Source organism: Candida tropicalis, assembly GCF_000006335.3.
Source record: "Candida tropicalis MYA-3404 genomic scaffold supercont3.3, whole genome shotgun sequence".
Lineage (NCBI taxonomy): Eukaryota > Fungi > Ascomycota > Pichiomycetes > Serinales > Debaryomycetaceae > Candida > Candida tropicalis.
In genome coordinates, this window is record NW_003020055.1 from 1,247,368 (window position 1) to 1,269,988 (window position 22,621).

At 34.4% G+C, this 22,621-nt stretch overlaps 9 protein-coding genes across 9 annotated transcripts; 5 read left to right on the plus strand and 4 right to left on the minus strand. All coding sequences in view use genetic code 12, as the record gives it.

Annotated features, from left to right (window-relative positions):
- Positions 1-1,122: 1,122 nt before the first annotated feature.
- CTRG_02607 (uncharacterized protein) lies at positions 1,123-2,355 on the minus strand (the record flags this gene model as incomplete). The annotated part of the gene is made up of 1 exon (XM_002548264.1): positions 1,123-2,355. The coding sequence occupies one exon, from the start codon at positions 2,353-2,355 to the stop codon at positions 1,123-1,125; it is 1,233 nt and encodes a 410-aa protein (XP_002548310.1).
- Positions 2,356-5,052: 2,697 nt separating this feature from the next.
- Positions 5,053-5,850, plus strand: SBP1 (Sbp1p; the record flags this gene model as incomplete). Its single annotated transcript, XM_002548265.1, has 1 exon — positions 5,053-5,850. The coding sequence occupies one exon, from the start codon at positions 5,053-5,055 to the stop codon at positions 5,848-5,850; it is 798 nt and encodes a 265-aa protein (XP_002548311.1).
- Positions 5,851-7,267: 1,417 nt separating this feature from the next.
- On the plus strand, positions 7,268-12,205 carry CTRG_02609 (ATP-dependent bile acid permease; the record flags this gene model as incomplete). The annotated part of the gene is made up of 1 exon (XM_002548266.1): positions 7,268-12,205. One exon carries the CDS (start codon positions 7,268-7,270, stop codon positions 12,203-12,205), a length of 4,938 nt encoding a protein of 1,645 aa, XP_002548312.1.
- Positions 12,206-12,582: 377 nt separating this feature from the next.
- Positions 12,583-14,364, plus strand: CTRG_02610 (uncharacterized protein; the record flags this gene model as incomplete). The annotated part of the gene is made up of 1 exon (XM_002548267.1): positions 12,583-14,364. One exon carries the CDS (start codon positions 12,583-12,585, stop codon positions 14,362-14,364), a length of 1,782 nt encoding a protein of 593 aa, XP_002548313.1.
- Positions 14,365-15,763: 1,399 nt separating this feature from the next.
- Positions 15,764-16,735, plus strand: HEM13 (coproporphyrinogen oxidase; the record flags this gene model as incomplete). The annotated part of the gene is made up of 1 exon (XM_002548268.1): positions 15,764-16,735. The coding sequence occupies one exon, from the start codon at positions 15,764-15,766 to the stop codon at positions 16,733-16,735; it is 972 nt and encodes a 323-aa protein (XP_002548314.1).
- Positions 16,736-16,887: 152 nt separating this feature from the next.
- On the minus strand, positions 16,888-17,811 carry CTRG_02612 (phosphoglycerate mutase family protein; the record flags this gene model as incomplete). Its single annotated transcript, XM_002548269.1, has 1 exon — positions 16,888-17,811. One exon carries the CDS (start codon positions 17,809-17,811, stop codon positions 16,888-16,890), a length of 924 nt encoding a protein of 307 aa, XP_002548315.1.
- A 626-nt stretch (positions 17,812-18,437) lies between these two features.
- On the plus strand, positions 18,438-20,066 carry CTRG_02613 (uncharacterized protein; the record flags this gene model as incomplete). Its single annotated transcript, XM_002548270.1, has 1 exon — positions 18,438-20,066. The coding sequence occupies one exon, from the start codon at positions 18,438-18,440 to the stop codon at positions 20,064-20,066; it is 1,629 nt and encodes a 542-aa protein (XP_002548316.1).
- A 34-nt stretch (positions 20,067-20,100) lies between these two features.
- CTRG_02614 (uncharacterized protein) lies at positions 20,101-20,700 on the minus strand (the record flags this gene model as incomplete). The annotated part of the gene is made up of 1 exon (XM_002548271.1): positions 20,101-20,700. The coding sequence occupies one exon, from the start codon at positions 20,698-20,700 to the stop codon at positions 20,101-20,103; it is 600 nt and encodes a 199-aa protein (XP_002548317.1).
- Positions 20,701-21,098: 398 nt separating this feature from the next.
- CTRG_02615 (uncharacterized protein) lies at positions 21,099-22,580 on the minus strand (the record flags this gene model as incomplete). Its single annotated transcript, XM_002548272.1, has 1 exon — positions 21,099-22,580. The coding sequence occupies one exon, from the start codon at positions 22,578-22,580 to the stop codon at positions 21,099-21,101; it is 1,482 nt and encodes a 493-aa protein (XP_002548318.1).
- Between the last annotated feature and the right edge of the window lie 41 nt (positions 22,581-22,621).

Consider the following 22,621-nt stretch of genomic DNA (forward strand, 5'->3'; position numbering starts at 1 on the left):
CCCTCCCGAATCTGATGGGAATGTCTAGCCACAGCGGTGTTGATCTCAAGCACTAAATAATTTTGCTACTTTTTTTTTTCTTGTTTCTTGTTTCGCCCGTGCGCTTATTCCCGTGCACGCACTTACTGTATTAGGAATATCTCCCCTGTTTTTATTTTATTTTATTTTTTTTTTTGTTTTTGCCTCATCTCTGGAAATATGGCACCGTAGTAGTGGTAGTGGTAGTACTCGAACCGCACTTCCACAGATCCACCAAGGCTACCACAAAAAGCAAGAAAAGCAAATAAAGTGCTTTAACGAAGAACCTGATTTTCCTGTTCGATTACGAACCCATAATAATATTTACATCGAAGGCTGAGTCACAATGTGTAAATAAAAGTTAATCTCTCAAGCGGACGGAGGGGGAACTACGATAAGAAAGACTATCATTTATTTGCATTGTCCAATACATTCTAATATCAATTTCACCTTCCTCGCATTCTAACCCGTTTTCAAGTTAGCCGTCTCCCGTCAGCCGGTTCGTATGGGCGTCTCTCTACACATAAATTCGTTTTTGTTGATCACGATTGAATAGCACTCGAATCGTGATTGATTATTGCTATGGTTTAGAATTCCTCCCATTTCAAAGAATTCTGATCCTCAAAATACGAGTTCATGATGTCTGGAAAAATTAGTACAATAAACACAAATTGTTCCAAACTTGAATTGGCAAAATTTCTTAAATTTTATTAAGATTTCGGATCAAAGGTTTAATAAATCTTTAAAAAGTCATCAATGTTCAATTGATTCATCATTCAAATGTGACAAGATGTTGACAAGAAAAAGAAAAAGAAATATATTAATAAATTTGCAACTATAACTTTATTTAATAACTACTATATAAAAAAAAACACTACCGAAAATACCTTATTGAATGTTACTGGTTATTCCGAGATTGGGAGAAGATGTAATATCAACTACCCTAATAGCAAACACAACAACAACTCAGCTTTACCTTAATTTATACCCACAGAGCTTAGCAATTTGTTTTTCATTCTACAGTTTTTTGCACTATTCACTTATTTATTGGATTTTATGACTATATACTTTACAATTGGATCATCTTGGTAAACTATTGAAGAACTATTTATCCAAACAATGTTGAGCATAATCACCAGCATGTTTGCAGAAATCATCATAACTTTCATTGGGAATCTTACCTACTGATTCTTTAACTGTTGAGGTTAACGCTTTGTTTTTGCTCAATACAGACTTCTTGATTATAGATTTACATTCTGGCCAGAATTCCTCAATTGCATTCAAATCAGGTGAATACGGTGGTAAGAAGACGAGCTCCAATCCATTATTCTCTACCAATAAACGAGTGTTTTTGCCTTTATGTATAACAGCATTATCAAGGACTAAATATTTAATACTTCCAAACTCTTTATTAGTGGTTATCTGGTGAACAACAGATTCTATAAAACAATGGAAATCACTAGCAGTAAGACGACTTCTACTATCACCAATTGGATTATTTTTTGAATACTCGGTTTTAGTCGTGACTTGAAACTTCAAATCAATACATCCTTTAGCACAGATCGCTCCAATTAAACTAATCTTTACATCTCCTGCAACGTTGAAACTAGTTTCATCAATGAAGGCGCAATTTTTATTAAAGTCAAGATCTTTATGTTCATTTGCCCATTCATATCTCTTTTCATTTACTTCAACCAGTTTGCCTCTTGCTCCTGAATTGGTGTTGTTTATAAAACTGAAATTGCAGACTCTGGTCGCAAAGTTATAGATAGTAGAATTACTTGCATTGACATCATCAAATGTGTCTCTAAGTCTTTTTGACAATGAATCTAACGTAAAATTTACATCTTCAACAACTAAGTCATTCAAGAACTCTTTATGTTCATCTGTAAGAAGAGGTTTACGTCCACGCTTTTTGGGAGTACGAAATATACCATTTTGTTCTTCGAAAATTTTACGGTTCCAATTCTTTTTCCAGGTATAGGCAGTTCGTAAATTTATATTATTTGATAAAGCTGCTTTATAGGCAGAGGACCCTTCTTCAATAACCATTTGCCAAAAGCATTCTTTCTGATACTCAGAGTAGTTTTTATACAGACCTCTACTGTTTGTACTTTGTTTGCCAACACTGTTATCATGAAGTTTGGTCAATTCTACATTTTCTATGTCATGAGTAACTGGACTTGTAATCTTTTTGTATTTACTAAAATCAAAGCATTCTTTTAATGATGATATTTCACATTCCGAAACTTTATCATCATTCACATTATTAGAATTGATTAGTTTATGTGTATTGTCAACATAGATGTCAGAATATCTTCCATGACTTGAACTCATAATAACTACTTATTTACTTCTCTCAAATTACTGATATTTAGGGGGAAAAAAAACAAGTATACTAAATGTGAAGATTTTCTTTGCCAGGAAATAGGGGATATTTATATTCTTTTTTTTAGTGCCCGCCTTTAAGGGGGTTTCAGAGTTTGTTTCTTATTTGCTGACTAATATTTACGTGTGTCATTATGTAATCACAAGTCTTGCAACTAATCTTTTCGACAGTTTACTATTTCATAGGAGAGATCCCCAACTTGATGACAGTTGTTGATACTTACTAATGTCAAAGATGTTCAAACACTACAGCAAATACCTCGAAGTAGGTATATAAGAATATGTAATTTTTCGTTAATGGTACAAGAAGTTGGTTAATACACGATTATGAAACGCTTAAATTCAACTACAACCCATCTAAGGGAATTGGAATTGAGCAACAAAAATAGTTCCTAAAACGGTGTTATTGGTATATAAATGGATATGCATCCCTGACATTTTGAATATTATCATCTAGAGATCATTCTTTGGATTCCTCATTCCATTTACCTATATTGTGCAACCCAGTTGAAACTCTTCAAAAGTAAAGCAACGAAAATATGGGTCGGGGGTATTTCTTATTCTAATTGAGATGAGTCGTCTTTTTCGGTATTTCATACTATCACTATGAATATAAATAATTCATTCTGTTAATTCAAATTAAAAATACTGTCTAATTTCCAGATAATATTGATTTCAAAGGAAATTGTTTGTCAGTTTCACGTGTAGCCAAACACGTGAAAACGCCCAGTTTTACTATAACAGTATATACAATAAAAACAACCGAGTTTACATGTAAACTCTTCATCCAATTGTCTAAAACATTGAATATACAATCATATCCATATGTTCCAAGAGTGAAATCAGGTCTATATCATCAATTGTTAAACGATTACTCTCTATATGTATCGATTTCCTGCACAGTGCGGACCACTCAAAGATTCTAGCCAATTAGATATTTGATTTTTTCTTATTACCAAATGAAAAGAAAAAAAAATTAAAACAGTGAGAGGAAAAGAAGAGAGAATTGAAAAAAAAAAAAAAATTCAAAACTGTATTGAAAATACCTAATAATTGATACATTATCTATTCGAATTTTCTGTGGAAGAAAGAAAAGGAAGAACCAACTTATAATTATTCAAATACAAGAAAATGTCATTCTTTAGAGAATTATTGGAATCAGTTATCCCAACTGCTCATGCTGAAGAAGATGAAGAAGTAGTATGTTATAAACTATTATTGTCCAAAGATTAATTGCGAAAATTATCTCCATTGCAATTGGTCACCAATACCATTGAATTATGTATACTAACTAAATGAAATTTAGGTCATTCAAGAAGTCGACGAAGAAGAACCAGAAGCTGCTCCAGAAGAATCTGTTGAAGAAGAAACCGTTGAAGAAGAAGATGACGAAGAAGATGATGATGAAGACGATGAAGATGACGAAGATGAAGAAGAAACTGTTGATCCATTAGATACTTTACGTGAAGAATGTGCTAAAACTGCTGCTTGTAAACCATTCGATCACCATTTCCACGAATGTATTGAAAGAGTTACCAAAGAACAAGAAGAAGAAGGTTACGAACATAAACACTATAAAGAAGATTGTGTTGAAGAATTCTTCCATTTACAACACTGTGTTAACGATTGTGTTGCCCCAAGATTGTTCAACAAATTGAAATAGATTTCAATAGCAAATTCAATCATTCACACCCACACACTCACATATTCACGTATCTATTTAAATTTTTAAAAAATTTATTAAAAAGAAAAAAAAAATCAATAAATAAATAAAAATATTTCCTTTCACTTGCTTAATTACTTTGGACAATGTGTAAGGTGTAATTAGCATTTGTCAAAACTAAAATATAATAAACAAAAGAAGATCAATTCTTTGTTTCTCTTTTTGTTTTATTGTTTTTATAGGAATTTCCTTTCTACACTATTCTTCATATATATTAAAATATAAATAATTTCGAAACTTGAGTTGATTATTGTAGAGTTATCATGTGTTTTGTGTCACGTGTAATACATCACATGACGCGGCCATTTGAAACAATCTTGGATTTTCTTCTTTTCTTGTTATATTTTATTTTATTCTTGGGAATATTACAAATGGTGAATGTGGGGCGGCGGCGGACGGGATATATTACCTACCTCCACTCTGATACCAATTGGGGACTTTATATTATTATTTATTGTAATACTCATTGATCTCTGTAATGTGCTTTTATTTTTATTTTTTTTATTCTTGGATTAAACATGTCTTGTGGTTACATGACTTGCCTGATTCCGAGATTTCATAGGAGAAGAAAAAAAAAAAAATCAACAACAATGAACGACCAATTGTCGACACTTTACTCCCTTAATTTTTTTTGCTGTTGTCGTTGTTGTAGTGCTCACTCTTTCCTTGTTCACAACTCTCTGTAATTTTTTTTTTTTTTTTCAAAAGACCAAAATAAAAAAAAAGAAAATCAATTAATTTGTTCAATTCTTGATCGAAAGTTAATCAATCTTGAGAATCCCTTGTAATTTGTGATTTGAAATCAGACAAAGGTGAAAAAAAGAAACCATCAAAAGAAGAAAATTTGTTGTTGTGAATTTATTTAATAATCGTGTGAATTTGTAATTAAAGAATAAGTAAGAACGAAAAATAAAAAAAGAAAAATGTCTACTGAAGAATCAAAAGTCATTAAGCCATTGATTGAAGATAGAATCTACGTTGGTAACGTTGATTTCAAAGCCACTGAAGAAGAAGTCAAAGAATTATTCAAGGGTTTGAATGTCACCGACGTTGAAATCCCATTCAAGGAAAATACTCGTGGCGATAAAACTTACAAGAGACATTTGGGTTTTGCCTTTGTTCAATTTGGCAGTAAAGAAGATGCTGATAAAGCAATTGTTGATTTCAATGGTCAAAAGTTCCAAAGAAGAAACATCTTTATCAGAAAGGCTGTCCCACCTCCAACTGAAGAAGAAAAGAAGGAAAGAGTTGAAGCTTACAGAGCCAAGAAGGAAGAAATCAAGAAAGAAAGAGAAGAAAAGAAGGCTGAAGCTAAGAAGAAGAGAGAAGAAGCTGCAGCCAATGGTGAATCCACTGCTACTATTCCAGATGGTACTCCTTCAAAGGATACCATTTTCATCACCAACTTGGATTACAAAGTCAATGTTAAAACTTTAAGTGGTTTGTTTAAAGATTTGAAACCAAAATGGATCCATGTCCCAGCCAGAAGAGTTCCATACAACAGAAGAGGTGGCCGTGGTGGCAATTTCAGAAGACCATTCAACAAAGGTATTGCTTTTGTCAAATTTGCCAATGAAGAAACTCAAAAGAAGGCTGTTGCTGAATTTAACGGTAAAGAAATCAATGGTAGAGAAATTATTGTTGACATTGCTATCGACTCTAGAATTCCAAAAGAAGACGAAGCAGAAGAAGACGTTGATGTCGAAGAAAATGGTAACTAAGGAATACAATTAATGTAATGGAATTGGCGGATTTGAGAGAGAGAAATAAGAAGTAGGACGTCTCCATCAAATATATAAGAAAAAAAAAAAACTGTCCTACTTTCCCATGTTAGTCCTATTTTTTTGAATTTTTTTTTTTTGATTTATTGTTTATTTAATGTTGTTATTACTTATTTTGATGTCGTTTCCATTTTGTATTCCCAAATATCGCTCTCATTCAATGTTTATATAATGTTTTATTATGTATAGGTATTCTGTCTTTTCTTTTCTTTATTTTTTTGCCTGATATCTTTTTTTATATATTTGCATTTAAAAGGCAAGTACTAAGGAGTTCTTAATTGAATCTATTTTCTTTGGTTCTTGTCTTTTGAAATAAAAATAAAAAGAGAATGAAAAGAAGAAAAATGAATAAATTTTAATATTGTAAATTAATCCATGTGTTTTCATATGGGTTGCTGGTGATAGACATACAGTCTAACTAAACTCAGGTTCCAGTCGGGTCCTATTTTTTCATTTTTTTTTAGTGAAAGTTTTGCAGTAAAATATTATCAAATACTAAGAGAACGAGAGGAGAGAAGTTGAACCAGGCGATAAAAAACGTACAGATGATTCCGCATTTCGTGCCGTATCAGCAGACGGAATTAGACAAGGCACTTAAAACGAGTCAATGTTTGGTTTAAACAAGAGCAGAAGACAGATTTCTTGTTTGTTTATCTTTTGATAGTAACGAATATTAGTCATATTTAAAGGTAGAACTGGAACCTGAATTGAACTATGTGGACCACTCATGACAAATGAAACATGCATTTCAACTGTATACATTATATCTGGTTCCTACAACAACAACAAAAAAACAACCTATTATCAGCAAGATGTATCACCTTATCCGTGATACTTGAATTCTTGTGTTCTTGTGTCTGTATAAACCAAATTAAAGAAAAAAAGTGAAATTATCAATACTAAATTAAATAAAATAAAAATTAAAAATAAAAAAAATAAAAAATCGCAATGCGGTTGAGATTATATTTAAGAACCACAAAGTTCCTGCTCTCTCCCCCCATCAAAAAATTTTTAATTTTATGAATTTTTTCTTTTCTCCTAGTTCTATTATTTCTTTCAATACTTAAGAGTATCCGTTAAATAATATTCAGTCCTGAGTTATCATACGGTTTATTCAACAACTACGTCTACCTTATTTCATAGTCCATAGTTGTTCATTATAAGATATTCCAGAATATTGCATTTCGTGTCACCGTGAAATATTAATATTTTTTTTTTTTTTAAAGAAAAAGAAAATCAAGAAATAGTTTTGCCTTATCCATTCCTTACATCAAACAACCATTCATATCAGACCTTTATTGACAATCATCTATAAAGGAGTACATACCATTATTGTCATTACTATACTTTTCAACCAATGGAGCTAAGTATTCTGCCTAATTCTAATGCAACATCCCCTCTGTGCCAATTTTGGGACTACGATGATGTGACAAAATGTGGAAGATTTGAATTGGAGTATTACCCTCCACTTATAATCGGTACAATCTCATTTGTCATCTTATTAATCAAATCAACTATATCCCTACGCAAAAGGAGACAAGGTAATCAAATCCATTTGGATACTTCCAATGATACCGAAACGCGTCCACTTTTGGCAAACTCAAATGGTTATGGGACTACTGAAGGATTCGACACCAAATTAACCAAGGAAGAAATTAAAGCCCTCCACTTTGATGTAGCCAGATTACCAGATACCAATATCGATGGTAAACAACATGGTTACGTCCAAGAGGTCTACAAGAATATTTCTCAAAGATTAAGAGTATGTGTCGAGTACGTCTTAGTAATTCTGAGCTTGGCTTTACACATTTCACCTTTTTTCTCCAGACAATTGCACAGAGAATTCCGCGATGCTGCATTTATACCGCTTGTTCAATCGATCTTTTGGTTATACGTATTCATTCTTGTCACTATTAGAATCGTCAATTTGAAGAAAGTATCCATTAGATTACCGAACTTATGGGTTCATACAACTGCATTATACTTTTTCAGTTTTTTCCCAGCTTTGATCACTTTCAGATCGGCTATTGTCAGCCCAACAATGAAGACTCAAGTACGTCAATACTACATAACTGAATTTGCTCTTACTGGTGTTTTATTGTACTTGAACATGACTGCAAAGATTGGTGATAAACCTTCTCAATTATATGTTACTCCAGGAATTGAACCATCTCCAGAAAATGTTTCCAGTATTGCTTCTTTTATTTCTTACTCATGGTTAGACAAGATGATTTGGAAGGCTTATAAGAAACCATTGAAGATGGATGATATTTGGGGTTTGAGACAAGATGATTATGCCCTTTTTGTATTGAAAGGTTTTGAAGCTTCAAAGTCTACTTTCAGATTTACTTTTAAATTGTTTTATCATTTCAAATATTTATTCGCTATCCAAGCATTCTGGGCTATTTTGGAATCATGCTTAGTCTTTGGTCCGTCTGTTTTGTTAAAGAGAGTTTTAGAATATGTCGCCGACCAGCATTCATACCCAACTAATTTGGCCTGGACTTTTGTTTTTATGATGCCCCTCGTTAAGATGGCTGATTCTATTGCTTCAGGTTGTTCTTTGTTCTTAGGTAGAAGAGTCTGTTGCAGAATGAAAGCCATCATCATTGGTGAGGTCTATGCCAAAGCATTGAGAAGAAAAATCACTGTTACTGAAGGTGCTTCTGACGATTCGTCTAGCGAGTCCGACAAAAAAGATGGTGAAGATAATGACAGCGAAGATTCTAAGGAGACCAAGAAAACTGCCGAATTAGGTGCCATTATCAACTTGATGGCCATTGATGCTTTCAAAGTTTCTGAAATTTGTGGATATTTGCATTACTTTGTTGGAGCAATTTTAATGATTGTCATTTGTATCATCTTATTGTATGGTTTAATTGGCTGGAGTGCCTTTGTTGGTTCATTAGCTATTTTTGTATTGTTGCCTATCAACTACCAATTTGCTTCTTGGACCGGTCGTGTTCAAAAAGAAATGTTGGCAGTCACCGATAAGAGAGTGCAAAAATTAAACGAAACTTTCCAAAGTATCAGAATCATTAAGTTCTTTGCTTGGGAAGACAAGTTTTTCGAAAATGTTATGAACATTAGAGAAGAAGAAATCAGATTCTTGAAATTAAGATGTCTTATTTGGTGTTGTGGTTCATTTGTCTGGTTTGTTACTCCAACATTGATCACTTTGTTGTCATTCTATTGTTACACCATTGTTGCTGGAAACACCTTAACTGCACCAGTTGCTTTCACTGCTTTGTCGTTGTTCACTTTGTTGAGATCACCATTAGATCAATTAGCCGACATGACATCCTTTGTGATCCAATCCAAGGTCTCTCTTGATAGAGTTGCTGATTTCTTGAATGAACCAGAAACATCCAAGTATGAACAATTGGGTCAAGAGCGTGGTCCAAACTCCCCAGAAATTGGTTTTGAAAATGCCACCTTATCTTGGAATGCCCAATCTAAGAATGACTTCCAATTGAAAGACTTGAACGTTTCCTTCAAACCAGGTGAATTGAATGTTATTATTGGTCCAACCGGTTCAGGTAAGACATCTTTGTTGTTAGGTTTATTAGGTGAAATGGATTTGGTCAATGGTAAGATATTCTTGCCAGGTATTTTGCCTCGTGATGATTTGGTGGTTGATCCGGTAACTGGATTGACTGAATCAGTAGCTTACTGTTCACAATCTGCTTGGTTATTGAATGATACAATCAGAGGAAATATTACTTTTGGTGCACCATTCAACCAAGAACGTTACGATAAAGTAGTTGAAGCATGTGGATTGGCTCGTGATTTGAAGATTTTGAGTGCTGGAGATCAAACTGAAGTTGGTGAAAAGGGTATCACCTTATCTGGTGGTCAAAAACAAAGAGTTTCATTGGCAAGAGCTTTATACTCAAACTCTAAACATTTATTGTTGGACGATTGTTTATCTGCTGTCGATTCTCACACTGCATTATGGATTTACGAAAACTGTATCAGTGGTCCATTGATGCAAGGAAGAACTTGTATCTTGGTTTCTCATAATGTTGCATTGACTGTTCAAAATGCTGCTTGGGTTGTTGTTTTGGAAAATGGAAGAGTAAAGAACCAAGGTACTACTGATGTATTGTTAGAATCTGGTGATTTGGGAGACGACGAATTGGTCAAGACTTCTGTTATGAATTCTCGTTCTCAATCAACAACAAATTTGCAATCATTGGATGATAAAAACGCTGATATGAAGGCTAAAGCTGCTGCCATTGAATCGAAATTGAATGCTCTTGCTAAACCAGATGAAGAAGAAGAACCAGTTAAAACAGATGGTAAATTGGTTGAAGAAGAAAGCAAAGCTGAAGGTGTTGTTGGTTCTGAAGTTTACTTTGGCTATGCAAAATACTTTGGTGGTTGGCCAACATGGACATTAGTTTTGGTTGTTTTCCTTCTTTCTCAAGGGGTTTACATGTGTCAATCATTCTGGTTAAGAAATTGGTCTTTACATAGTGAGCAAGCTTCTAGCTTAGTCAATTCTGTTGCCATGTCTACATTTGGAACTGTATATGATAGTTCACAGTTTTCTCAATTACCTGTTGTTCGTACTTTTACTGGTGCTTCCAAATTATTAGTTAATAGCTATAATGCCATCAATGCCATTAAGGAGCAACACACCACTGTTTATTACATTTCAATCTATGGTCTCATTGGTTTGGCTTATGGTGTCACCGCAAGTTTCAGAGTTTTCATTACTTTCTACACTGGTGTTATTGCCTCCAACAGAATTTTCAAACAAGTCTTGGTTACTATTTTGAGAGCAAGATTAAGATTTTTCGACAAGACACCATTGGGTCGTATCATGAATAGGTTTTCCAAGGATATTGAATCTGTTGATCAAGAAGTTACACCATTTGCAGAAGGTGTTTTCATCTGTTTAGTTCAATGTGTTTCGATCTTGATTTTGATTACTTTTATTACACCAGGATTTTTGATTTTTGCCGTTATTATTTCCTTTTTGTACTATTTGGTTGGTTATTTCTATTTGACACTTTCTCGTGAATTAAAGAGATTTGAATCTGTTACCAAGTCTCCTATTCATCAACATTTCTCAGAATCCTTGAGTGGTGTTGCCACTATCAGGGCTTATGGTATTGAATCAAGATTTATGAAGCAAAACTTACAAGCTATTGACAACAACAATAGACCATTTTTCTATTTATGGGTTGCCAATCGTTGGTTATCATTCCGTATTGATGCTGTTGGATCCTTGGTCATGTTGTTTACTGGTGTTTTTATTTTATTAGCTGTGGGTAAGATTGATGCTGGTTTGGCTGGTTTGTCATTATCTTATGCTATTGCATTTTCAGAAAGTGCTCTTTGGATTGTCCGTCTTTATGCCAATGTGGAAATGAACATGAACTCAGTTGAAAGATTGCAAGAATATCTTGAAGTTGAGCAAGAACCACCTGCAGAAATCAAAGAGACTGAGCCAAGAGCATCCTGGCCAGAAGCTGGTCAAATTTCTGTCAATGATGTTTCATTAAGATATGCTCCTAACTTACCAAGAGTTATTAAGAATGTCACATTTGACGTTCAGCCATGTAATAAAGTTGGTATTGTTGGACGTACTGGTGCTGGTAAGTCTACTATTATCACAGCATTTTTCAGATTTTTAGATCCAGAAACTGGTTCTATTAAGATTGATGGAGTTGATATCACCACGATTGGTTTACGTAACTTGCGTCAAGCTATTACCATTATTCCACAAGATCCAACTTTGTTTACCGGTACCATTAGAACCAATTTGGATCCATTTGAACAATATACCGATGGTGAAATTTTTGAAGCATTGCGCAGAGTCAACTTGATTGCCCCAGGTGAACAACAAGCTGCATCTGGCGAAAACCAAAATAAATTCTTTAATTTGGAAAATGCTATCACTGAAGGTGGTGGTAACTTATCTCAAGGTGAAAGACAATTGGTTTGTTTAGCAAGATCATTGTTGAAAAATCCAAAGGTTATTTTATTGGATGAGGCAACCAGTTCAATTGATTATAAATCTGATTCATTGATTCAACAAACAATTAGAGAAGAGTTTGGTCATCTGACAATTTTAACCATTGCCCATAGATTAAGAACAATTATTGATTATGACAAGATTCTTGTTATGGATGCTGGTAAAGTTGTTGAATACGATAATCCATATGTCTTGATTGCAAATAAGGAATCTTTGTTCTACAGTATGTGTGAAAACAGTGGTGAGTTAGATTCATTGGTTAAGTTGGCCAAGGAAGCTTTCATCAAGAAAAAGAATCAATCCAAATAAACAATGACATCTTTCAATTTCTATTGATTTTATAGATTTTATAGTACAGTTTTATTTTTTTTTTTTTTGCAGTTTGATCAATATGATTTCCGTTATTTATAGCTATTTCCGATCAGTAGAATTTCTTTATCCGATTGCACGCGGATATGTCAACATAAATAGTAGTGGGATATTTTTGATCCATGCACGAAAGAGTTTTCCCGCAAAATAACTGAATATCCGAAATATAGAAGGAAAAAAAAAGGACGCCACATTGTGACAAAAAAGAGTTTTCTTATCTATGACATAAACAAGTGATCATTATCCTCCCCCAAGTATCTCCTTGCACCCATTCAAACCAAAAAAAGGGAAAAAAAATTTTAATTCATGGATTAGTAATGATAAATAATTTAAACACCATTAATCCTTCAATTACTGAAGATACTCTGAGTTTGTCCAATAATTCTGAATCTAATCTCAACAACAACAACAACGATAATAACAATCCACAACAAAGTGAAAATATAGAGATGAAAGATTTGGATAAATCCGAGTATACGAAAATACCAGATGTGTTGATAACTGAAGAAAGAACAAGAACACCAAGTGATCTTTCTATTTCTGATGTGAATTCTTATTTACAACCATCTATAGAGGATCAAAATGGACGAGTGTCATATTTACAAGATTTGGAGGATCTTCCTCAAGGACGTCATTTGGGATTATTTTCAACTATTGTTTTATTTGTGAGTCGAATCTTAGGAAGTGGGATATTTAGTATCACTAGTGGTATCTACCAGGATTGCGGGCAATCTGTTTTCTTGTTTTTCAGTGCATGGTTTGTTGCTGGTGTTGCTTCATTTGGGGGATTATATGTTTTTTTAGAAATGGGATCATTGGTTCCACGAAGTGGTGGTGCCAAAGTATTCTTGGAATTTATATATCCATATCCTAAATTACTTGCCACAGTGGCATTTCTGGTTTATTCAGTATTGTTTGGTTTTACAATTTCCAATGTGTTGGTTTTTGGTGAATATGTGATACATGCATGTGGGATTGAACCATCAGATTTTAAGACAAGAAGTGTTGGCTTGGTGTTTTTATACTTTGCTGCAATACTCCATGGTGTTAGTGTTTCCCATGGGGTGAGAATACAGAATGTTTTAGGTGGATTGAAACTTGTACTTGTTGGTATTATTGTTGTTTCTGGATTATATGTGACTGTTTTCCCTGAATCAATCACTGGTATCAAACACGAAGTTGAATGGAATAGATTTTTTGATATAAGATCGAGTACAAGTGTACTGAAATTTGCTTCTGCTGTGATTAAAGCATCGTTTGCCTTCTCGGGTTGGAATTCAGTGCATACCGTTTCAAACGAGATTAAAGATCCTGTTCGTACATTCAAAATCGCTGGTCCAGTATCATTGGGTATCATGGCAGTAACTTATCTTATTGCAAACCTCGCATATCTTACTGTGATTCCAAACGATGAGTTAGCTAATGGAAGCACACTTGCAGGAGCAATATTATTCACAAAGATCTTTGGTAACTTCATTGGACAAAAGTTGTTAACTTTGGCTGTTGCGTTGTCTTCTGCTGGAAACATATTTGTGGTGATTTATACAATATCAAGAGTAGATCAAGAGGTTTTTCGTGAAGGATACTTACCTTTCTCGAGATTCATGTCCAGTAACTGGCCCCGTGGTGCTCCATTTCGTACGTTGATATTGAGTTGTAGCTTAACAACCACTATCATTATATTATTTCCACATGGTGATATTTACAGTTATATGGTATCCTTAGAAGGTTATCCACAACAATTGGCCATTGCATTGATTGCGATTGGGATATTTATTGTTCGCAAGAGATATCCAGAATTGAGAGCACCTATAAGAGCAGGATATACAGGAACCATTGCAGTTTTCATCATTAGTTTGTATTTATTAATTGGTCCATTTGTATCCTCACAAAGTCCGAACCCTAAAGGGTTAGAGAATTGGCCAAATTATGGACTTGTTGCAGTGTTTTGTATTCTTGCATGTATTGCATTTTGGTATGTCAAGTTCAAGTTGTTACCATCAATAGGTGGTTACGAATTAGTTTCAGACGAAGAGAAGTTGAGTGATGGGTTAACTATTAAACAATGGAATAAGGTATATAACTATACAGCATTATAGAATAGAACAAATACATGTCATAGATATTCATTCTAGCAGAAAATTTAAAAGTAGAGAACCGTTGATATTCCCGATGGAAAAAAAGAAGACAATACATTCTCAATGCAAGATAATGGTTCAAAAATGGCTACATGCTTGTATATTAGTCGTAGATAAATGTTGGGTAAATTTTTATTTTGCTTACAATTTGTACCATTATCATTGGTTGTTAAGAAGTATGGTGATGTTGCAAAAAAAAAAGAGAGAGCGAGTACTTTTCTAATGAGTATCACCATTTTAGAAGCAAACCATACTGGTTCAAACATACCTGATACGATGATTCGGGTTCACTTCGTTTCTGTTCGTTTCAGAGTTGATCGGTAACAAGGTCCTACGATGGTGTTGGATATGTGAATGAAGTTATGTTTCACTAGTTCATGATCATTGGTAAACATATAATCAGCTAACCAATATTGGTTTTGCTCTGTATTAATGTTAAGGTTGATAATCGTTTTTGATATTAAGACAGAATAAAAACTGAAAATGGAACCTATCAAAAAAAGAAAAAAGGATCTCCATCATTGATAATTAAAACAAGTAATAAACCATAAAATATAATCGTATAATAAATCGTAAGATTTTTCTTTGGGATAACCTCCAGATTTAATCATATGATGGCACACAAAAATGAGTAAATGTACTTAGACAGGGTTGGCTAATAATGAATGAAAAATATATCGTGATCATGCATAAGGGGGAGCGGACAGAAAGTAAGAAAGAAGAGAAAAAAAAAGTTTACTATGGGCGTGTACTACCCAATAAGTTATTCTTCACTGCCAGAGAACAATCAATGAAGTAAAAAAAAAATGAGATGATTTTTTTTTTTTTTTTTTTGCATTTGGTTTATTCAATTCGCCTTAATTTTATTTTGTTTTAGTTTGTATTGCATGAACGAATGATATGTGGGTTGAAAGAATTTAGTTCATGAACGAGCAATGCGTTAGAAAATCTTGTAAGCAATTGAGACACCTTCAATTACTGCAAATATTCACTGTAAAAGCCCTGCTCTGCAAAGTTTTTTCTTTCTTTCCTTATGCTCTCATTGTCATCCAAGAATGAAAAATGGTTTGATACTCAACATTATTCAACGAAGGATCTGCAATCCATTCTTAAATAACACGTCAAAATAATTTTTCTTCTCTTTTGTTTCGTTTTGTTTCGTTTCGTTCTGTTTTGTTTCCATTTGATATCTTTAACTTGTTTATTTCTTTTTTGGGAGGTTTTTCTGTATAAAAGCGTTTTGATATCCCCGATCTCCAAGAATTTTTTTTTTTCTTTTTTTTTTTTTTCACTATTCCTTTTCATCACTACCCTGTTCATACTTATTTAAATACCACTTCAATTTAAACAACAATTAAATATGGTTTCCCCAGATCAGATTCATGACACATCATTCCCAATAAGGGAAAGAATGGAAGCTTTAATCCGTTTAAAGCAAAAAGAAATCACCGATGCTATTGCCAGTTTAGATACTGTTGAATTCCGTACAGACAACTGGTCTAGAGGTGACAACGGTGGTGGTGGTCAATCTATGGTCATCCAAAACGGTACTACTTTTGAAAAAGGTGGTGTTAATATTTCTATTGTTCATGGTAAATTACCACCTCAAGCTGTCACTAGAATGAGAGCCGATCACTCCAACTTGAGAGGTTCTGAAAAAGATGGTAGTGTCAACTTCTTTGCTTGTGGGTTATCCATGGTTATTCACCCAATCAATCCACATGCTCCAACCACTCATGCCAACTACAGATACTTTGAAACCAGTGATCCAGAAACTAATGAAACACAAACCTGGTGGTTTGGTGGTGGTGCTGATTTGACCCCATCCTACTTGTATGAAGAAGATGCCAAGTTGTTCCATCAATTACATAAAGATGCATTGGATAAATATGACAAAGAATTATATCCAAAATACAAGAAATGGTGTGATGAATATTTCTTTATCAAACACAGAGGTGAAACTAGAGGTGTTGGTGGTATTTTCTTTGATGATTTTGACAGCAAGCCAGCAGATGATATCTTGAAGATTGTCGAATCTTGTTTTGATGCTTTCATCCCAGCTTATATTCCAATTGTTGCTAAAAGAAAAGATACTCCATACACCAAGGAACAAAAAGAATGGCAACAAATTAGAAGAGGTAGATATGTTGAATTCAACTTGGTCTTGGATAGAGGTACACAATTTGGTTTACAAACTCCAGGATCAAGAGTCGAAAGTATTTTAATGTCCTTACCAGCTACCGCCAGTTGGGCTTATGATCATCATCCAGAACCGGGTTCAGAAGAAGATAGATTATTGCAAATTTTAAAGAAACCTATTGATTGGGTTTAAGTATAGATGGAGTCTCGTTTAACTAAGACAAATTTCGTTGATAGAACAATTATAGCAAAATGTCAATAAAATAATGATAATAACAATAACAAAAAAATCTGTGCATAAATATGAAATCAATTATTGCCCATATCTGTAAACCACAACTCTTTTCACTCTTTGGGACACCATGATTCAAAGTCCAGCCAAGCATCATCTAAAGGGTAGAATGTGTGAGTATTGAGTTTTCGTATTATAACAGGAATTGCCTGACCAGTATACATCGGAAACCTTCTATGGCCAACAACATTCAAAATTGAATAAATGATTCCCGAATGAAGAACAATACTGATAACTTTTTTGTCATCACTAGATTCGTTGAAAATTTCAGTTAACAACTTAGCGGCTCGATAATCCACATGCTGTGATTTTTCTCGAGTATCTGACTTCCATGTCACATCTTGCTCGCTAAAGCCAGATTCAAACTTGAAATACGGATAGTTCTCAGAGATATAACTCATATTATGACGTTGACTCTCTGAATCAATACCATATATTTCACGTGCCAATTCCTTAATGGTAGGTTGATGATGCGGCAAGTGTTCCCACGTGTACAACCATGTTTGTAAAGTTCTTCTTAATGGACTGACATAGAATCTTTGTGGTTGGGGGAATCCAATAGTTTGATTTATATGACGGCTTAGTTCCTTGATTTGTCTTATACCATGAGGTGTTAGTTCAGCATCTTGCCAAATCACATCATTGTTTCCAGGTTGTAAGGACCAATAGCATCTCCAGTCATCATGAGTGAAATTCCGGGGTGCAACATTATGATACCCTTGTCCATGTCTCTGCAAGAAAAATAGCTTTTCGTCTGGTGCTAACGATTCAACAACTTGATTCCAGGTATACTCCTTCAATAGACCAAAATTGTGGGTATAGTTAACGTCTGAAGGGGGTATCGTGGGGTTACTTTGTGCAAAAAACTTCAGACTTGTATTGAAAACAGGAAGGTAATTGTGTAGATCAAGAATCAACTGAGCCAGGCATATAACATGATTAATAGACAATAATAGCAAATATTGTAGCAAATCCATTGTACTTACAGTAGAAAAGTTGGTCTTTGATAAGAGATAAGATCTGGTTGACTAAGTTGAGAAATCCAATCAACCCCCCGCCCCCCCCCCCCCCCCCAAAAAAAATTCTAGGATTCTATTTTGTGTCAACGAGAGGAATGAAACTGCAACGGACCACACGCAGTAATTGGCAACATAATCGCCGCCACAGAATGAAGAAGGAAAAACAAAAAGACGACTAACTGAGAGAGGTTTTATTATCGTTTGGTGTTGTGGGATTAAGGACGACTACATGTATAACAGGTGGTGGCATTAGGGACCAGGTAATAATACATTCCATATATTTATATATTCCAATCTCATTGTTGCAAAATTGGTTGCAGTACCTGAGATTCTTTTCTGGTTTTTTCTTTCCCTGTTCGAAGTTAGATTTCGTGAGCCACAATTTTTCAGATCAGTGTGACAAAAACAACAGAGTGAATTCGTCATTCCTGTAGAATATTTCCCCATGGATCAATGGAGTGGTCAAGTTGATTGATACTGAGTCACCCTATCAGGTAATAGTCCGAGTATAGCTGTATTTAAATGAGAGTAATTCCGGCTTGCTTAGCAATGATGAAATTAGTAGTAATCACATACTAATTAAAATGACAGTCACTAATAAAACAGAATACAGCAAACTTTTGGAACTGGTATCTATAAACGAAGCCGATTCTTCAGATTCTTCCACATCAGACTCAAATGAATATTTGAAACCATCGATTATATTAAATAGACGGTATTCATACCTACAAGATTTGGAGGATCTTCCACAAGGACGTCATTTGGGACTATTTTCAACTATTGTTTTATTTGTGAGTCGAATCTTAGGAAGTGGGATATTTAGTATCACCAGTGGTATCTACCAGGATTGCGGGCAATCTGTTTTCTTATTTTTCAGTGCATGGTTTGTTGCTGGTGTTGCTTCATTTGGGGGATTGTATGTTTTTTTAGAAATGGGATCATTGGTTCCACGAAGTGGTGGTGCCAAAGTATTCTTGGAATTTATATATCCATATCCTAAATTACTTGCCACAGTGGCATTTCTGGTTTATTCAATACTAGTTGGATTTACTATATCGAACGTATTAGTCTTTGGTGAATACGTAGTACATGCATTTGGGATCGAGGGTTCAGATTTTAAGACAAGAACCGTCGGTTTGATATTTTTGTATTTGGCAGCATTGCTCCACGGTGTTAGTGTTTCCCATGGCATAAGAATCCAAAATATTCTTGGTGGTTTAAAATTGGGACTAGTTGCCATCATTGTCTTTTCTGGAATCTATGCCGTTGCATTTCCTACGTCCATCACTGGTATTGAACATCAACTTGAATGGGATAGTGTTTTTAAAGTACGATCCAGTGTAAGTATTCTGACGTTTGCATCTGCTGTGATCAAAGCCACCTATGCGTTTTCTGGTTGGAATTCAGTACATACTGTTTCAAACGAGATTAAAGATCCTGTTCGTACATTCAAAATTGCTGGTCCAGTATCATTGGGGATCATGGCAGTAACTTATCTTATTGCAAACCTTGCATATCTCACGGTAATACCAAGTGAAGAATTGGCTAATGGAAGCACGCTTGCTGGTTCACTTTTGTTTTCCAGAATTTTTGGTAGTTTCATCGGTCAACGATTATTGACATTAGCAATTGCACTTTCTGCAGCTGGTAATATATTTGTTGTTCTTTACACCATTTCTAGAAACGATCAAGAGGTATTTCGTGAAGGGTATCTACCATTTTCAAAATTTATGTCTAGTAACTGGCCCTTCGGTGCGCCTTTGAGAGCTTTGGTTTTGAGTTGTAGTATTACTACCACAATTATGGTTGCATTTCCACGTGGTGATATCTACAGTTACATTATTTCTTTAGAAGGGTATCCTAACCAATTAGTACTTGGATTGGTTGCTGCTGGTATATTTATCATTAGAAGAAGATACCCCGAATTAAATGCCCCGATAAGAGCTGGCATTATTGGGACTATTTCAGTAATGTGCATTAGTTTGTATTTGTTGGTTGGTCCTTTTGTATCTTCTACGAGTCCTAATCCAAAAGGTTTAGAGAGTTGGCCAAACTACGGTTTGATTGGTATTTTATTGATTACTTCATGTATTGGGTTTTGGTATATCAATTTTAGAATCTTACCCTGGATGGGTGGTTATGAATTAATTTCAGAAGAAGAGAAACTAGGTGATGGGTTAACTATAAAACAATGGAAACGGGTATATAGCTAATTAAGTTCATAGACATTATAAAACCAATAAGATCTCATATATCATCAATAATTCGGTCTAATCTAGAAACAAATTCCACAAACTCGGGATTCAGTTTAATCTGGTTTCTTATAGCCGCACGTAATGATGAATCAGTTAATTTCTTTAATTCATCAATGTTGCCCATGTTTATATCAGGAATAGGCTCAGGTAAGTGTGCATAAACATGCGTAGGATTAGATGGTGTGATTGAAGGATAAGTGAATTCTTGATTAGGTGGCATAAATGCCACTTTTGCTTCTGGTTGTGATGATATAACAGGATAATATACTTGTTGTTGTTGAGTTGGTTGGGTTTGGGAAATATAGTGTACAAATGATTGAGAGTTCTGTTGTTGAATCTGAGAACTTGCGACAGGCACAACTTGAGAAGAGGACAACATTGCCGATGAAGATGATGAAGATCTTGAAGTGTCTTTGTTGCTTAAACAGAATTTGAAAGTTAAAGACAACATGTTGCAACACTTGGTATATTCTTTATCGTCTGTGAAACTCACTTGAAATCTTTTTACAATGTTGCCAAATCGATCACATTGTTTGATACCAATTGATGGCAGCTTACACAAGGCAGTTGTCACACATTTGTCTGTCACCATAAGTGAAAAACTATCCTGGAAAATGGTGTTAGTATTATGAACAGGTAAAACTCTTCAGAATGTGGGTTGTTTTTCGTACTAAAGTTGCACCTCTCCAATACACAGTCACAGCTATTTCTTCCGATTGTCCACTAACAAAACTGATGGATAAATCTGATCTTTGTGGGAAATGATACCAATTCTGGTTTCTTTGGAATATAGAGAATTTGTTAATATTGAAGTGGTATATCTGTTGTGTCATTGAATGGATAGGACATTCACTCTGGTGGTAAAAAAAAAAGAAAGGAAATCTACATTTGCAACAACTTTCTCAGAATCAAAAAATAATTATAGTTTTTATCTCATCTACAATTCTAGATTGATGTAATGTCTATATTTCATCTATAATAAATAATTAACTACTGATGGTCACCTTTGACAATTTCAAAGATTCTTTGGTTCGTATCAAACGGATTGTCAATGTATAGATTATGTCCACCTTCACTAATTTCATAATAACACGCTTGCTTCTTCTTGCTCTTTAATAACTCTACCAATTTCTCTCCTGCTTCGGAATTCATAAAGTCAAACTGGCCATACATGATATGAAAATCAAAGTTTAAGTCATTGGGTCTTTCATCTAAAGCTTTGACAAACTTGTCATAAATCGGCCATTTACTCACCGTCGCAGTAGTCAAAACATATCTGGTGTAAATATCACTATTCGAACCATTGGTGATGGCATTATATAAATACTCAATGATCAAACGGAGCTCTTTCTTGCTACCATACACCAAGTCATTATGGTTATTGAAGATTTTCTCTGGCCCTCCATGTTTGGCAACTAATTTGTTAATTTTATATAATTTCGACATCCACATCTTGAAATACAATTGAGCACCCCAAGGACCCAAATATGGAAGTATTCTTGGTAGAAATGGTAATCTATAGTACCAGTAGAGAATCTGTTGTTTAGAAAGAATAGGTAATCGTGACAAAAAGTTGTAGCTGGTTGGATCCAAGCTGGGTTTTTGAATCTCATTGGTAATAACATTCGTGTTTGTCACTGCATGAACATTTCTTTCAACCCCTACTGGAGATAGCAAAATCAAACTCGATATCTTATCTGGATTTCTCAATGCATATGACGATGACCAATATCCTCCATAAGAATGGCCCACCAACCAATCAATCTTTTCAATCCCTTGATTTTTTCTCCAGTTGTCTATTGCAGAACAGTAGAATTCTTCGAGATCCTTAAGAATGGGAGCAAAATAAGACCGATACTGTTCAAAGTTCTCGGGGTCCAATCTGTATCCTTCAATCAACTTATAGTATTTGCGGTACAATTTCTTTGAATCTGTTGGTTCATTATCTATCAACTCAATCTTAGCCACGGGTGGTATTCTCCAGTATTGTACTGTCTCGTTCGAAACCTTCGGGTTGGACGATAAACCAAACGTAATGTTATCCAAAAAATGTACATGATAATTGAAATTCTCATCTCCTTTGAACTTATTAATGAGTTGAAAGTTTCTGGCAAAACATCCTAGAGAAGCTCCATAGCCGTGAATGAAAACAATATGTTTTGTGGGTTTTGATTCATCGTTGATGATTTTGAACCCCACTTCATTGATGTAATTTCCCTCTTCATCAAGATGGACTTTCTTATACTCTGTAGTGATACCTGCATTTTCTTCGAGATTAGGTGATATCATGAGTTCTACTAATTCTTTTTGAAGAGTTTCAAGTCTGGTAGGTGATAAGGATTTCCACCACACTTCGAATCCTATATTCCATGGTAGTTGCTTGAGTAGGGATCTATTTGGATTGTATGACTTTGGGATAACAAACCTAGACGTGTTTCTCACATGAATAAAACGTAAAAATACTCTATTCATAGATGTAAACTTTTTCTGGGATAAATATCGGAGGAGTTTTG